Source organism: Phyllopteryx taeniolatus, chromosome 4 (genome assembly GCF_024500385.1).
Source record: "Phyllopteryx taeniolatus isolate TA_2022b chromosome 4, UOR_Ptae_1.2, whole genome shotgun sequence".
Classification (NCBI taxonomy): Eukaryota; Metazoa; Chordata; class Actinopteri; order Syngnathiformes; family Syngnathidae; genus Phyllopteryx; species Phyllopteryx taeniolatus.
In genome coordinates, this window is record NC_084505.1 from 31,294,693 (window position 1) to 31,312,025 (window position 17,333).

At 40.9% G+C, this 17,333-nt stretch overlaps 1 protein-coding gene across 5 annotated transcripts in view; it reads left to right on the top strand.

Annotated features, from left to right (window-relative positions):
- LOC133477180 (alpha-1,6-mannosylglycoprotein 6-beta-N-acetylglucosaminyltransferase B-like) overlaps nucleotides 1-17,333 on the top strand; it is a 92,997-nt gene that overhangs the window by 52,974 nt on the left and 22,690 nt on the right. For all 5 annotated transcript variants that reach the window (XM_061771657.1, XM_061771658.1, XM_061771660.1 and 2 more), the window contains one exon: nucleotides 7,774-7,943. In XM_061771657.1, coding sequence (XP_061627641.1) covers nucleotides 7,774-7,943 — 170 coding nt within the window. The remainder of the gene's footprint in view (nucleotides 1-7,773; nucleotides 7,944-17,333) is intronic.

The following is a 17,333-nucleotide window of genomic DNA, read 5'->3' on the forward strand; positions in this document are numbered from 1 at the left end:
TGAGTTTTTCTCACCCTAACTCTGTGCAACGGCTGTTTTTTGTGGCGCAGCAATCCTAAACTGTAATAAAATAGCTGATGGATTAAAAAAAAAAAAAAAAAAAGCAGATTTAATATGAAAAATGGAAGTCCATATATATTTCATTGAGATATTAACAGTGGTAGTCTGTTTTTACAATTTGTTGTTTGACCAAAATGTTGCAAGATATGCCCCAAAGTTTATTTGGAGCGAGCCATCGTAACAACTCGCTAGACATAATTTCAGTCCGAATCACAGGCTTAGCTTCAAAGTGTCGATTGTTCTTGGAATTAATTCATGATTTGTAATCCACATATTCTTGACCATCTTTTTGTGAACCTTTTTGTGTCTTTTTAATTTGGATATTCTTTGACAATATATAGATTTTAACTGTTTGGCAAGAAGCACTGATTGAGTATGTGGACTTTTTGGGTCAAGGAGAAACTTGACTGTGAACTTGAGCTTTACGGATGCAATCCATGTCTTCTTCGCACACAATTATTTGTCATGTTGATAATGGGTCTGTTGTATCTGAGAGCTGTGCAGCAATCCATTAATAGGCAGCATTATAAAAAAAAAAGAGCAAATAATAACTTGTCACCCATCATAGTGTCCTGACTTCTTGCAATTTGTGCATGTCAGCTAGAATCTGTTTTTGTTTTAAAGTGGATAGATAATAAAGCATTCAAGTGTTATAATGATCTAATTTTGGTTCCAGTACATATCACATGCCAGAGGCCTATTGTGAGAAGAAAAAGACAAAAAGGACTCAAAGATAGATGAGCAATGAAATGAAAGGAGGTCACAAATGATGATGATGATGATAATAATGATGGTGATTGGGATTATGACGAAAGACGGCGAGCTGTACTTGTGCCAAAGGCGGGGGGGACAATGGGATGGATGGTATGAAAGAAGGCGCAGTAGAAAATGGATTAAGGACGACTGAATGGGTGCGAGGGGGTCCTGAAGCTTTGTGGCTGCCGGCTTCATTAAAATGCTGGCTTCATTAAAAACTAGTTAAACCATGACACTTAGGGTGTCGTTTGAAGGATGACTCGATCAAACGGTCAGTTAAAAAAAAAAAAAAAGCCCCTAACTTGCTGAAACCACTACAATTTAGATTGAATCCCTCACTATGTTGTGGCTACATTAGGTTTTGGCCCAGAAAATGAAGATGAATGAACGAGTTTTTGTGAGAAAAGCAGTTCATGAACACATTTTTGTGTCGCCCTAAACCTCAATCTCTTTCTAAAGTTAGTTAACAAGTGTAGCCATAGTTGCCTGTCACTTTGATGGATGTTTGCCTTTCTCACGGCGCACTGAGGGGCTTCGTTGCTCCCCATCGTGGCCGCGTGAAGCGCCTAAATGCCTCACGATGAGCCGCCGCTATCTCACAAACAGATGTTGGCGTGTTTGCGCGGGTTAGCCTTGCTGTCGCTGGCAGTTCGTCACAGTCATCGCAAGTGGAAGCGTGCTTGTGATTGCGGGTGGCAGGGTGTCAGAAGGGTGGCAGGGTATCAGAAGCAAGAAGGTTTGATCCTGGGGCCTCTCTATGAAATCGATTTGCTGCCTGTATGCTGAATGGCTCTCTCTCTCTCTCTCTTTTGAGACGTTTTACTTTTTTTTTTGGAGTAGCTAGGTGTGAATATTAATTTTCATACAACTGATCATGTTTATTGAAGTGTCACCATCAAAATGTCATTTGATGAAGCTGTCTGGAGTATGTTTTTAATATTGAGACCACAGCATATGAAACATAACCTTTAATCCAACCACAGTTGTCAATTGTCCAGAGTCAGTGCTTCTAAATAAATCCGGCTGAGTGATTTCATTACAGCGGAGGACACAGGAGGAATGCAGATTTTGTTCACATTACTGTTAATTATTTTTTTTTGAAGGATGGCAAAATTGTTGTCATGTATTATTCCCTTAATTGTGAATCTCTTTAATTCTCCTTTATTTAGCCCGTTAGGTACACACATCTAATTATATTTGAGCAACAGAAAACAGTCTTGGCATTTGCTTAATTGTGTTCTCTTAAGAACCGTAGGTGTTAAAAGGCTTTCATCGCAAAGTACACAGCAAAGTTTGTCGGGAAATAAAGTTCAGTTAAATTGAGTTTGAAATACGACTTTAAAACAATTCAGAGCAATAAATTAAATCAATCGCTTTTATAAGGTGTGAATACTTTTTTTAGTGTTATTTATGGGGGGAACGTGAAAAAAACATTTTTTTACCACTCCGATATATGTTGCGACTGGAGCAAGATTGCATGACTTGACTTGCTTTCCCACAATGCCTTGAGACTCGCTTGTGAATTACTCTCATCTCTGCTTTGAAGTCAGAGCCTGCAAGGCCTAAACCCTATCAGAAGCACTCTTAAATTCTGATATTTATTCAATGAAATAGTAGACAGTCTACTCCTTTAGTTTCATAGTGGATGTTAGATTTTTATTTTTTTTGGTCCAGTTAAATTTCAGATGTGCTGCCAGGTCAATGTAATCTGCCCGGAGCCTTCAGAATCAATAGCGCTGGCTGTTGTAATTGAAACTACTTGATATTAGCAATGGGACTGTTTCAGTCAGATTTCAAATTCTTCCTCACATAACCAGAGCGCTGGTCCTGGATGACATCAGCATTTTTTCTGTCCTCTGATTGGGTGGTCAGAGAAAAACTTGTTACAGCCAAGTTTGACTAGCAAAACACGTATGTAGCGATCTGCATATCTGCGATCTGTTATTGGCTGGCAATCTCTCCCAAAAATGGACCTTTCCTGCACACTCAAACTTTGTCTTTCCCTAGTAAGAGAAGTGTTGAAGATAATGAAGGTACGAATTAATTAATCCTTCCTCCCAGCGACGCTGGAAAGTACAACGATGATCCGTTGCAATTAAATTTGACCCGGAACTTTTCTCTTGTGATTCACTTTGCTTAACTTTTTGTCGAGGACACAAGCCACGTCTTAAGGCTCATGTATGCCCTGCATTCAATACAGATACACGTCGAGTCTTCTGTCTGTACTTTTATTTCGGACGGATTTCTATCCATCTCCCAGAAGCTTTGGAATGTGGAAAATGTTGCAAGCATCGGAAACCACAGGGGCAATGTTAAGATTACTAAAATTATTAAAAATGGAGATTGTTGTTTCTTCTGGATACAAACCTTTTGAACGCCAACCCTCACTATGACCATGTTGATCAAAAACCGATACTGGCGAAATTCTGGATTCAGAGCGGTATCCTCTCAACATACCATAAATACAATATGAAGAAAATCTCCTATCCCCTAAAAATGGTTATGGAAAATATATATATATATTTTTTCCAGATAACTCATTATTCATTTTTTTATTTATATATTGATCAACTAATTGGTCCATTGATTTATTTTATATAATAAAATAATAAATATTGCGAATTTACCCTTTGTTTTTATTTTATTAACTAATTGGTTAATTGTAATTCCATCATAAATAACAATATATAACAATATATAATAACAATATAATAATAAAAAATTTAATTGATTTTATGAAAAATAAATAACTTTAGGTGTTTTACATATGCATTTAAAAAAAAATTATTCTAACGTGGCACTTGGGCACAAAAGTCTGCACACCCCAGCTCTAGACAGTAGCTGTTTACATATATGGTTTACTTTGGAAAATAAGTGAAAAATGAATAGAGCCTGAGATGCTTGCATGCTTAAACGTATCTATGTGGGGGTGGATTTACTGTATGAAACTGGGAAAAGTGTCTGGCGAAGTAACCTTTAGATGCACAGAATAGAGAACTTAATAAAAAGCCAGAGTCAACTTGCAGAATATTATGGAGCGGATTTTTCCAATGCAAATTGCTGTTTCCTTTGCTGTATTTCAGGACATCACAGGATCCATTCAAGGCTTAAAGAAATCAAAAGAAATGAACCTTACTGCACAAACCAGTTGCAGTGCGTCTGCTGCTTCTGAGACTTAAGTTTTCTTTTTTGTCGAGTGACCTTAAAGCATCTGTGGAAGCTGATTATATTTTGTATCTTCAAGAGTCTGGTCTTTGGAGACTTGGCTGACCTCAGAGTCAGATAGTCTAGTGCGCATTATGTGGTAGAATACGTTTCCAGGTGGAAATAGAAGGATTAATACAAGTAAAAGAGCTTTGGAGGATTTAGCCAAGGATGACAAATGAAATATTTGCTGAAATAAAATTAAATTAAACGTGGGCGTGTTGTCCATTTGAACAACTGAACACCACACCTCAAAGAGACATCTGGTCTCTGTTTAGAAAAATAAATAAATAAATAAACAGGACCTGCGTCAAGGTCAAGTCACCCACAAGACATGGCATCTGTAAAGCTGAAGTTTGTGACCATAGCCTTATTACACAACCCAGTATTTTCCAGAACGGGTATAAGATAAAACAAATAATTAAAAAATGGATATAGAGTTGTGGCACGGTGGGCGTCTGGTTAGAGCGTCAGCCTCACAGTTCTGAGGAGCGGGGTTCAATCCACGGCCCCGCCTGTGTGGAGTTTGCATGTTCTCCCCGTGCCTGCGTGGGTTTTCTCCGGGCACTCCGGTTTCCTCCCACATCCCCAAAAAATGCACGTTGATTGAAAACTCTAAATTGCCCGTAGGTGTGAATGTGAGTGTGAATGGTTGTTTGTTTGTATGTGCCCTGCGATTGGCTGGCGACCAGTACCCTGCCTCCTGCCCGATGATAGCTGGGATGGGCTCCGGCACGCCCGCGACCCTAGTGAGGAGAAGCGGCTCAGAAAATGGATGATGGATGGATATAGAGTGGTGTCTTGAGATACAAGTGACTCGACTTGTGAGTTTTTCGCAAATGTTTTTTTCTTGTTTATTTTTATTTTTTTTATTTTTTTTGCTTTGACTTGTGAGCGTAGACTCACAATAAGCTGCACTTTGGCAATTAGTGAGCAATTTTTCAAAAGAGAGGATATTGAGCAATGGCCAAGATTTTCAGAGTGAAAGAAGATGAGAGAAGGCGAAGTGGTGTCGTTTGACTGTGCCAGCTTGGGTTGCCACCTGTGCATTTCCATCACACTGTTCTGACCTTCAACGAGGGTCACACAGACACACACACACATACATACTCTGTAAAAACACCCACTAAAGTGAAAAGTCCTATACAGCTTATGCTTGTTTATGACAAAAGACTAGATGATTTGATTTTATATGTAGGATAAGTGCTTGTTGAGAAACGTGAGCATATTTATGAATAAGGCGAAAATATTAATATCTTTGTTTTCCCCTCGCCTCAGTGGCTTTGGCAGGTTAGGATTGCAATGCAAAAGTGCGGCTTTAGCAACATTTTATTCGTATATTATACAAGGAGCAAGTATACAAGCTATCTACATGGTGAAGTCCTCGCGTTAAAACAGTAAAACGCTCACACCCGTAGTTTGCGTCTGGTCTTGCTATCGATCCCTTCTCTGCGATAAGAGAGGTAACATTTCCCTGTTTTCTTGAGAGGAACTATTTGCCCGCTTTTTGTGCCATAACACCTCACCACGTTGGCGTCATAAAGTAATGGCACTGCTGCCGTGGGTTGTCACTCGCCATCTGCCACCATAACTGTAATTAAATTTCACTTATCCTTTTTTTTTTCTTTATGAAGCACGAGCCGATAGAGCCGGCTTATTAAATCGGCGGATTTTTCCATGCCAGCTGGATTCTCGGTGGAGCTTGACAACTGCTGCTTACGCACACGCGCAGACAAACACACTGTGACACACACACACAGACTATTGTCCATGTTTCATATTGGTTTATGTTTACAACGTGAGCTAGCAGTTGCCCTGCACATATGACACACAACATGGAAAATAATGGAAATTCAATTAATCTGCTCCAGTAACAATTAAATTGTTTGTTCCAAAGTCAGGTTTAATTGATTGGTTAATTTCCTATGAACCTTATGTCAATGTTAAAAAATCCACCTCACGATCAATACAACAACTTGTGACAACGTCTTTATAAATGTCGATGTAAAATAGTGTGACAACGTAAAAACCACATTCACCAGACTACTCCAATCAGCCTTTATAAAAAAAAATAATAATAATACAAAAAAAAAAAACATAAATGCTTCACATAAAATTTTCATTTTGTTTTTTCGGTGGGCTGGAACGGATTAATGGCATTTCACTTCATTTCAATGGGGAGTATTGATTTGGAATGCAAGCAGATTGAATTTGCAAGCTTGGTCATCGAACAAATTCAACCCGTAAATTAAGGTACCGCTGTATATGTACTCACGATATTCTGAGCAGCCAGGACAGATAACCTGCTACCTCCATTGGTGCGTAATAGCGGTTTGGCGTCTGACATAAAAGGCTCTAATGTAGTTGTATGTCAGAATCGTATAAATAGGCGAGGCATCGCGTTATCATCATACAAGCAGGCAAACAGAGGTAGCGTGAGGTTGGTTTAAGACCCGTCCAAATTATGAACACACATTTTGGACCGGGGCTCATCAGGAATACACGCCGAAAGAAACGCACCCCACTTGCCAGCGAGCAGCGGGAAATTGGCTAATCAGGATTACTTCACAGAGCAAGGCTAGGACATGGCCCAGTCTAATCCAGTCTGAAAAGCAACATGTTGCTGCGTTCTTGCTGGGATGCGATGATTATGCAGGTGCAGAAAAAAAAAAAATATATATATATATATATATATATATATATATAATGTGGTTAAATTTTTTGCTTGCAGTGGTCAAATGGATACTCCTACATACACATTGACATACACTTGCAGAAGCACTGGACTTGCTTGTCTAATGAAGCATGAGGAGGTTAGTCACTGGGGATTTGTCAAATTTAACTTTTCCATCTGAAATTCTCATTTCTGTAATCCCCAAAGTCATTAAAATGGCACCTTACCTTTCAACAAACTTGGTGTGAGCATTTACAGTATATGAATACGTCATTAATAATGTTCATTATCCTTTTTTTCCCTTCTGCAATTTAAATTAATGGGTGAAAGAGCAAGAATTTACAAATGATGTTTTAATGAAACTGTAATGTGCCAAGTAATTGTGTTACATTCAAACATTTCTTTTAATTACTGTCGTCACTGTTCAATTATTGAGAAACAGGCACTCTTTTTCTAGCAGCCAAAAGCCCTTTTTTTGTGTGTTGTGCATAAAACATCAGCAATGTTATCAAACAATTTTCACTTCTATTACGTTAGTGAATATCACAATCATAATCAGGTTTTATACAATACTGTACCGTGTCATTATGGAGTGACCCATATTTGCTTCTCCTTAGTTTCATTCAGCACAAATATAGAAACTACTCTAGAAACTACATACAGTATGAAAGCGGCCACAAACTTGCATGCAAACTGTCTACGAAAGAAGCCATGAACTTGCCGTACAGTTTCCTTTTGCATCTTGTGGAACGAGTATATGCGATTTTAGATTCATTTAGCACATGCAATGTGATTTATCAAACTCGGGCCGAATTGCGGAGGCTGATTTTTGCGTCTTTAAATAGCACGCCTGAAAGGCAGCTGCTCTCCCAAATGTTCCATGGTGAAAACCATCAGTCACTAAAGTGTGAAACCGTCTTTTAAATATATCAGTGTCCGCCACTTTTATACCTGTTACCAACAGCGCGTGCAATCTGTCAGGGTGAGTTGAACGTTCACTATGAAGTCTGCGATGTGGGATCTTCGTAAACTTGACCCTTAAGTTTCACAAGAATGTGTGTTTCTGCCCTTTTTTGCAGATCTTAATCCACGTGGGGTTCCTAACAGAGGAGTCTGGCGACGTTTTCAGCCCCAAGGTGCTTAAAGGGGGTCCTCTGGGAGAGATGGTCCAGTGGGCCGACATCCTCACCACACTCCACGTTCTTGGACACAACCTCAAGATCTCCATGTCTGTCAAGGAGCTCCAGAGGTCAGTGGCAGAGAATTTAATTCAATTTAATATTATTGTAAGCCACTATAACATTATGTGCACTTTGAACATTACCACTGCACTTCAATATATATAAAAAAAAAAAAAAAAAAAAAAGAACTGTAATATAATAATGATTCAATTCATGTATGGCACATGAAAATTGTACTCAAATGATTAAAATACACAGTTCTTAAAGATTAAAGTTACAAATTATTGTACTTAAAAGTTAATACAACTAAACTGTTCTTTCAAAAACAAACAAAAAAAAAAAAACACTTTGAAAATCACAGCGAGGGTTCGTAGCCGGTATAAGGAAGCAGTCTGTACTGTATTACAGTGGAGTGGAGCACCACCGGTGCAGACAGCGAATAGCGAAAATCTTTGGATAATAATGTAATTATAATAATAGTTGCATTGGAAAATTGCATTTTTATTATTATTGCGGATAATTGCATTGGTGTTTTTTTTTTTTTTTTTTTTTTTTTTAACCCCCAGAAATTCTTGAATAACCAGGGATAAACCACCAATATGCGTTTTTTGGGGTTGGTTCATCCTCAAAAAAAGAAAAGAAAGAGAGAAAGAGAGAAAATTTAACTAAATTTAAAAAAATCTATATTTGGAAAAAAAATCCATGCATAAGTGAGTCCGTGAGTGCCAAACCGCAAATATGCAGGGGCCCATTGTAATTCTATTAGTAGTAATAATGTAATGACGATAAACAGAATTAATGGTATTGGTACAGTGAAACCTCGATTTAACTGACTAATAGGGTGAGTGGACATCCGTTGAGTCAGATTGTCCGATAAATTGAATCACTTTTTTTTTTTGTGGCCTAAAAGTACAAAATTATTGTTTTGTACTTTTTTCGTGGCCTAAAAACACCCAATATAGTACAAAATTACTGTAAATAAATATTAAAAAGTTTAAAAATGTTTTAAACATTTTAAAATTCTACAGACTTACCTCGCTGGTGCATGGGAGGAGTAATTTTGAGTTCCAACCGGACACTATTGTCTGTGCGTTAAATCCGAAGTCTGTTAAATCGAGTTTCCACTGTACTACTAAATTAATTCCAGCAGATTTAAAAGGTTGCCATTGTTGGCTGCACAGACACAGACTCATACTACAGGGAAGAGGGAAAAACAAACAACGGATGTAGGAGTAGTGGTGTTGTCTGCCCCACAGAATAAATCACACTGGACAGCATAAGTGTAACTGTTGCGCTCGAAATGACCTGTATTGACAGCTGCGACAAGCTATCAATGACATTTTACAATCCTCCTGTCATCGGTGTTGTCTTCACTCCACTCCATGTACTGTATGTGCTATAATTGCATCCGGCGTGGATTAGTCAATGATATCCTCCCGTTGATTTATTCGTCACTGCCTATATTGATCCGCATCGACGTCTGCGGAGTCTTGTCAGCGTGACGCCGTCAGCGCGCATCTTTTTTTGTGTGCCCTGCGTCAACATGCTTCCACGTTTCTGCTGACATTTACAACTTTTGTGCAAACACACGCATTCAGGATGTTGACGGATGGATGTAAATATACCTTGTTGGTGGGGTGGGGGGGGGGGGGGGGAAACCCTGTGGCTTGGCTCGGTACATTCTATTCAAAATCTGTTTTCTTGCCATAAATGTCATCAATCACGTGGCTCGTGGAGCTGCTCGCATCCCGATGATGGATGACGGATGTGCAGTTGTTCCATTCTCGATTGTAATTTCAAGCAGGCGCAAAAGCGGGTGATTCACACATTGTGGTCTGGAATCTTTTGTTCAGCCTCCATCGCTCCAATAACCTTTGTCTTCCTGCCACTATCGATTCTCGCAATGACACTGGTATCAAGATAAGATCAATATAATGATGTCTGTAGGGACCACACTGTTGTCTGACTTACAGCCTGACAAATTACGCAGGAAGCGCGGTATTTATTCCCGACCCTTGCCTTTCTCTCTGTGGACGTGACTGTAGCAGATGGCTCTCAAGATGACATGGACGCTTGAATTCACAATTGAGATGGACAATCGACACAATATTTGTGTGTGTGTGGTGATTTCGGAGTGTGTAGCTGCCCACAAAAACATGCCCACATGCATTCAAGTGCCATTGTCTTGTTATATTGTACAATACTGATATGTATTTACGGTTCGTGGGTAAAACCAACTAGGCTGTTGACTTTTTTTTTTTTTATTTTGCATTGATGCACCATGCCCAGTGTGGTGATATGCTGTGGAGTGTGCAGTGTGTACGTGTAATTGGCCACTAAGGGAGCGACTAGCGAGTTTGTGCCCTGGCCCGTAGGGCTATCAGGTGGCTGTACCTTATACATTATGTACTGACAGTGCACGCATACATCTGCTACACTTTCAAAGAAAAACACAATCCTATTACATGCATGCACACTGGATTTTAGACAACTATTTGATAGCAAGAGCTGAGAGATATTCACGGTTTGTTCGTAGGTTTACACAAAAATGACACAGTTGATTACCATGAAACTTTGTTGTAAAGTGTCCCAATCCACTTGCATTGTGGGCATGGAGAGCTGTAATCAAGCAGATCCAGCACCTACACCTAGAGGTCTTTCGTGTACTTGATTTCGCAATCAAACAATCAGACAAGACTTAACTGTTTGGCCAGGGTGGAAGTTGTAGTACAGGTCCAAATTTTATTCTAATTTAAAAAAAGATGCAACGGTTTAGCGAGGAACAGCAGGCAGCCAACGCAACAACTGTGACAGTGACTCCGGAGTCTGCCGCTGCAGGAGGTTGTTTTTAAAGAAGTATGTTTGTTTGTTATAGTGTTTTATGTTCAGTATGTATTATGTACAGCAGTTAGTTACAGCTGCAGTTGTTGTTGTTTTTTAAAGTTACCATATGTCGAAATAAAGTTGAGTTGAGTTACTGGAAGTAGACTGTTGTCAACCGACTCGCGCAGAAAGCTTGCAGGAAGTTGGCAAGAGTATCGTAGTCCTCGAGACCGGCCTTTTCCAGGGGCCTAGTATGGGAATCAATCGTATTTTACCTTGGTTTTGCCCCAGTCTGAGAGTAAGGATTTAATTTACAAGACCAGTAAAGATCAAAACTGCTTCACCAATGCGTTGACAATACCTTGTTAATTGATTTTCTCCAACTTTGTCCATTTCTACAGCGACTTTGTCTCATTGACTTGGCCTCATGCCGTCTTTGTCTGAACTTGGTCTCGACCTGACCTCATCTAGTTCTTAACGCAGTCTCACTTTGACTTGGCCTTGGTTCGGTCTTCGTCTTGTTCTCGACACGGCCGCATTGCCTTGTTCTTGAATTGGTCTCTTCTCCTCAAAGACTCGGTCTTCGCTACATGACTCAGTTTTTTGCGATCTTTACTACAGCACTAAATAGCACGTATTGTTAGCATAAAACAGCATGATTACAGTTGTTGTACGAACACAACTTTTTTACCAATTAGGAAGTCCCTTGAGGATAATGCATAGCAGACCTGAACCGAGCCACGTAATGACTAGAAATGTACGTTTATTGCGGTATCCCAGTGTTTCATCACGCACTGTAGTTCTATAATAGGTTTATCTCAGTCCGATGTCTCATGATTGTAAGGGTGGTTGAGATGAGAAGAAAATGTGAATAGTGCAAATCCGTAAAGGAAAAAGCAGAGAAAAGCAAGGTGCTGAGTTGGCATACAAAATCCCCCCCAAAAATGCATATTTGTGTCAGTTAATCACTGATACCTCTGTTATGCATTTTGGACCGTCCTTCATTATGCATAAGTGAGGAATGCACTTGCTCCTTTTAACTAGCGTGGACATCATGGAACACTTTTTTTTTTTTTGCATTGTCATGTTTTTGTGCTGAATGCGCGTTCCTCGCAATGTGGGCTCACAAAGTGTAGCGCGATGGAAATAAAGCTGCTGCAAATTAGATTTCAAAGGCACCCCAGATGGATTAGTGCGAGAGCGAGGGAAGACAGAGCTACACCTGCTCTATATCATACTCCAGCTGCTCCGGCTCGCGCACAACTGAACTGAGGTGGACGCTCTGCTAACTCATGTGTTGTTGTTGTTTTTTTTGCTGACAAAGTCATGAGGTTCCCTCATCACTCAGCTCTTCCCTTTTTGGCATTCATCCATTACACTCCCAGAAGGCCTCCCAGAAGAAGTTATTTTGTGGGGTTAGTAGTTGTTTCACTGAGTTTGTTATGCTGCTGTAAGTAAAAAGGCACTCAGCACCCAAGTAGATAGATTGTGGTACGTACTGTCTATCAGCACGAAGGATTCCTGGCAAAGAAACCAGCTGTATTCAAATTGTGCACACAAGTGTTGAACTTGTCCACACCGCAAGACTTCATAATACAACACAGCATTGCTTAAAATGCCCGCGTTATTTCGAGTCTTTATTCATGACAGCTGGTGGGATGAACGATCATGTTGATTGTACCGGCATTACCAGATAACTAGCAACTAGATAACTAGTCATTGTTCAGTGACTGTGAGAACTGTGTTCTCTGTCAATTGTCTTGTCTGTTGTCGTACTAGAGCGGCTACCGCAGACAAATTCCTTGTGTTTTTTTTTTTTGCACATACTTGGAAAATAAAGATGATTCTGATTACGGTACACATCGACATTGTTTTTTTGTTTTGTTTTTTCCCAGTAGATATAAAAAGTACAAGTGAGCACAGCATCTTCTAGGTGGGCATGTGGCTGTGTAAAGAATTAACCAATCAAGTTCAAAGTGATGATAAACGGGAACCAACACACAGTTGTCACTATTCCTCACATTCACCCCAAAAAGCCTGAAGGTTTTGTGCTAACACTGACTAGTATTTTGAACTGTTAATAATTCCCTCCACCTTGACTAAGGCTCAAGTTCCAGCTGAAGCAAAACAGCCCCAAAGCATAATGCTGCCGCAACCTTCTTCACGACAGGTAGGACCAAACATCCTTTTTGGAATTACGGTCAACAAGTTCAACCTTGGTTTCATTGGACTACAACACCTTTTTCCGCGTGTGTTTGGTAGATTTTGCCAGAAATTCCGAGGAAATTCATGGCCTTACAAGAGGGTTCAGTAGACTTTTTATATTCACTCGATGCCTTGCTCACGGGCACCTCGACAGTAGCCAGCAAGCAGACGAGCATCTCTCTAACAACTTGTTACCATTTTTGTCCAGAGTGCCACTTGAACCATGAAGCACAGTGTTTAAAGAAATGATAGCGTTATCTATCGTATCTATAGTGGGATAGTTTAATTTTAGTCTCTCGTAGACGCAGAGAATTGGAAGCGCCGTGCAAGTTTTGATTGAATGTATGCTTGTTTCTTCGGCTCGCACACATACTGTAGTGTTCTTTCAATATATTTGCAGGAGCACTTTTCTTACCCCCCCTCAATACACAGAGCCCACCACCCCCCGTGCCCCTTAGTGGTCTGGCTCGCATGCTCCTTTTGTTTCCTCGTTTCTTTGGCGCTTGTTTGGCCAATTGTTTCCCTTTCGAGCTCAAATCAACGTGCTTGCTAACAACTTCCCCAATTTTCACAGCCTTTCATCACCTCCTGTCTTGCTTAAAGCATTTCTTTATACTGCGTGCACCTCAGCAGAGCACAGCCAAGAACATATATATGGATGTTATGATCCAATGTTATTATTATAGTGATGCAACTGCCATGTTATAGTCGGAAGATCTTGTATAGCGCACTCCATGTGCACCACCTCTCTTACAGCAGGCAGGAATAAAGCGACAAAGACTTTGGGTGTTTTCGAGTTTCCACTGCAGTGATTCAAAAGATTGTCACAACACCTAGGAGAAATTGGTAGAAATTAGAACACCATGGAATTCGACCCAAGTGGATTGGGTTCCACTTCGGAGGTTCCACTGTTGTGCTGCAGATATTAGAGGCTCAGGGAGATCGCCATCCACAGCCAAAATTGGTTCATTCTAAGCGAACATGAAGGAAAGCCCTACGGATTGCCGCAGCAAATGAGGGGAAGACTGTACCACATGCCAAAGAGATTCTATATTTCATCATCTCCTTTCAATCTTTTTTTTCTGAGGATAAGAGGCAGTGGCCAACAGTGCTCCAGTGCTGGAAATGCTCCAGGGCCTGGGGACACTTTAAAGTGAGCTTCAGTAAAACCGACATTATCCATTCATCAAGCCTCCTTTCCCGCATTTTTGCGGTATTTGTCATGAGATGTTTCCCTGGGGAAGACGGAAGAGCAGATGATTAAAAACAACAGGATGGGGACCTAAAGGCAAACATGAGTGTAATCACATGTACTGGTGTTTTGCATTAAGAAGGGATAAACCGAAAGCCTTGTTTCCACGCAACTTCCGCATTTTTTTCGCGTTTCCACAATAGAAGGGGCCCAACGTAAGTATTCGACTGTAACTGTGCCACCTTTCATTGGGTTTATGTGCTGTGTAGCATCATGTCTTGAAATAAACATTCATCGTTATTATTCTTTGAGCAGTTTTTCAACATGCTTGATATCCCGCTTCAGCTCCATGTACTAGTACGCTCTTTGTCCTCGTGCACAGACGATTCTGTGCACTAGTAGAATTACCAGTAATGTTTTTTTTTTTTTATTAACACTGGCACCAACACGACATGATAGTGTGTGGGCCGGTCCACTGATATGACCACTAGTGTATCCCGGTGGCAATTACAGCGACGCTCCTCTCCCAATCACAGGCAAATGTCCCATCCAAATGATTCTGTAGCTGTTATTTTATTCCAACCAGCGTCAGGTCAATTTAGGTGAGAAATCGCGCTGCCTTCCCTCAGCAGATTGCAGCTTGAAGATGGTTGATGGATATCAAGTCGCTTCTTGTTGATACCCGTAATATGTGTTGGGGTGGGGGGTCGACTTGACATGAGTCGCTGACGAGTGTTTGTTCCTCCACATCCATCCACAGGCTTTAGTACACTCCCACTTCATGCGCCGGCTCCATCGCTGAACAGCTTTCGTTCCTTCACGAGTGTCTGTGGCCGCTTGCCGAGTGGATTCGTACCATGCGGTATGTGTGCGACTATGATTATATGTTACAGTGAAGTATCTACCACACGCCCCGAAATAGCAGCCTCCGCTCTAATTGACGCCATACCTCCATTATCACCGTTGGGAGCATCGCTTGGCCAATCTTCTCTGCCGATGGCAAACGATGGCTTATTTTGCCGATGCCATTGACTCTTGTTTGGTGTTGCTGGATCAGATGATTGAAATTTGACGAAACAGAAAGCATCGCCGATTTAACGTGCCAAATAATTCAAATATCACACAAACAAACCTTTTTCCACTGCAGGTAAAAAAAATTAAAAAATTAAATAGTTACTATAGTTCCCTTACCTTTTTGTTACCTTTACTCTAGCAATTTTCTAATAAATGTCAGGCACCAAAAGCACCCCACCTTCAAATAAATGCCCTACCCCAACAGACATTCTTTATTATTGGGGGTAAAATAACAGACACTTGGTAGTTAGAATATATATGTGTTTCCAAATAAAGGCCTATAAACACCCCTGCACAAATGGATGCCTCTCTTTTCCCCTCAGGAAAATAGAACAAGCGGTGCTACTGGGTTAGTTTTAATTACTTCTATTAAGTATATCTGTGTGTGTTTGTGTGTGTGTGCGACCCCGGACGTGTATTTGCCTGTGTGTGAGAGATCCTCCTGATTAATGGGGACCGGGCTGAGAAGACAGCAGTGCAAGGGCAATATCCTGATGAGAAACAGTGCAAATAATAGGCGCTAACAGCAAAAGCTGCATTTGATGAGAAGCGCATCATCATTGTGTATGTGCCACTTGCCATCTTGGGAAATCTTCCTCTCCCCTGTTTTGAGCTTTGATTATCATTGACTGATTTTGTTCAATCCGCCACTCCTGCCTTCTCATTTCCTTCCCCTTCTTTTCATTCCTCTTTCCCCTCCCTTGACATTCCAAGTTTCCCTTTTCATCCCATCTCTCACCACCCCCATCGCCCTCTCATTTCGCATCTCTAAACTTCACCCCCTCTGCACCGCAGCTCTCCATCTGACAATTGTATTATCTCTGACAGGAGTGTTTATTTTATTTTTATTTTCATCCCCCCGACTTCCCTCGCTCTTACTTCTTTCATCTCCAATTCATCCCTCCCACTGCTGCTCTCCCTCACTCGCTCTTTTTCTGAATTGTTCTTTATGATGCCTCGCGGCTGCCTGATCCACGGCTACCTGCCTCGCTTGATAACTGGAGCCTGTCAGCAGCCTGCTCTCTGTGTGTGTGTGTGTGTGCGCGCATGTATGTCAATTAAAAGAAACTTTGCCACGCATACAGATTGCTAACCCTTCGGTGTAATCAGAGGCGCGTGTGGAAATGGATGATTACACGCAAGCGTGAGTGTTAGATTATGCTGATGACCGGGGATGCGTGCGCATGCGCGCGTTTGTGTTGTGACAATCACTGATTCAGTGTCGTAAAAGGAGCGTATTGCTTGAACATCGGGAACTTTTTTTTTCAGGCAGCGGTTGTTCCAGCTGTCTGTGCCAACATGCCCACGCAAAACACGCGTCACCTAGGCTGCGCTGTTTTATATTTGCGGCACCAGCGTTTTGTGAAATGTTCTGACGTAACATTAAATGCAATCCATTACATTAGCACCAGTTGCTGTCATTTGAAAGTAATGTCGGTGTTCCCCAACATATTCGCAATTCACGACTTGCAGATTCATTTAGTCGCAGATTATTATTATTTTTTTTTTTTTGGGTGGGGGAGTCTATGCTCTTTATATGTGTGGACACATCAAGACACCATCCCCTGTTTTGTAACTGTCATAGGCACTCCAGAGAGCCTAATATTCTGGTGTGTATTTTTTAAAAAGTCCATTTTTCATAATGGGTCCTGTTTGGTTGCCAGTCACAGAGACGAAGAAAAACAGTTTTGTCAGTTTAAACGGGTAGCAGAATCCTCATTGAAGGACGACTGCTGTTTGGGGTCGTTTCTTCGCCCGTCACTTGGAGTGTTCGCTGAGTGCCTGTTGACCACGGCTGCCTGGAGACCGTAAGAAACAGGATAATTGGCATCCTGTGTGGCCCAGCATGGGGCTGGACTTGTGCCCGCCAGCGCTGCCATCCTGAGCGTGCGTGTTTGTTTCGGATCTCAGTCGAGCGTACTGACGAGAAATTGCACATTTGACAGACGTCTGGTACGTATAATGGCAGTGTGCAGTTTTATCATTAATCCAAGTGCTCCCCCCGCCCGCCCACATGCTGAAAAAAAGCATTTCAATTACAGATGTTCCTTTTTTTGTTTCATTGATCATTTGAATTATTTATTTATTTTTTTCCCCTACATGCTCACTTCCTCCTAAAACCCTAAAAATGCTGTCTATGTGTATTTATGTTGGAACACAAAAG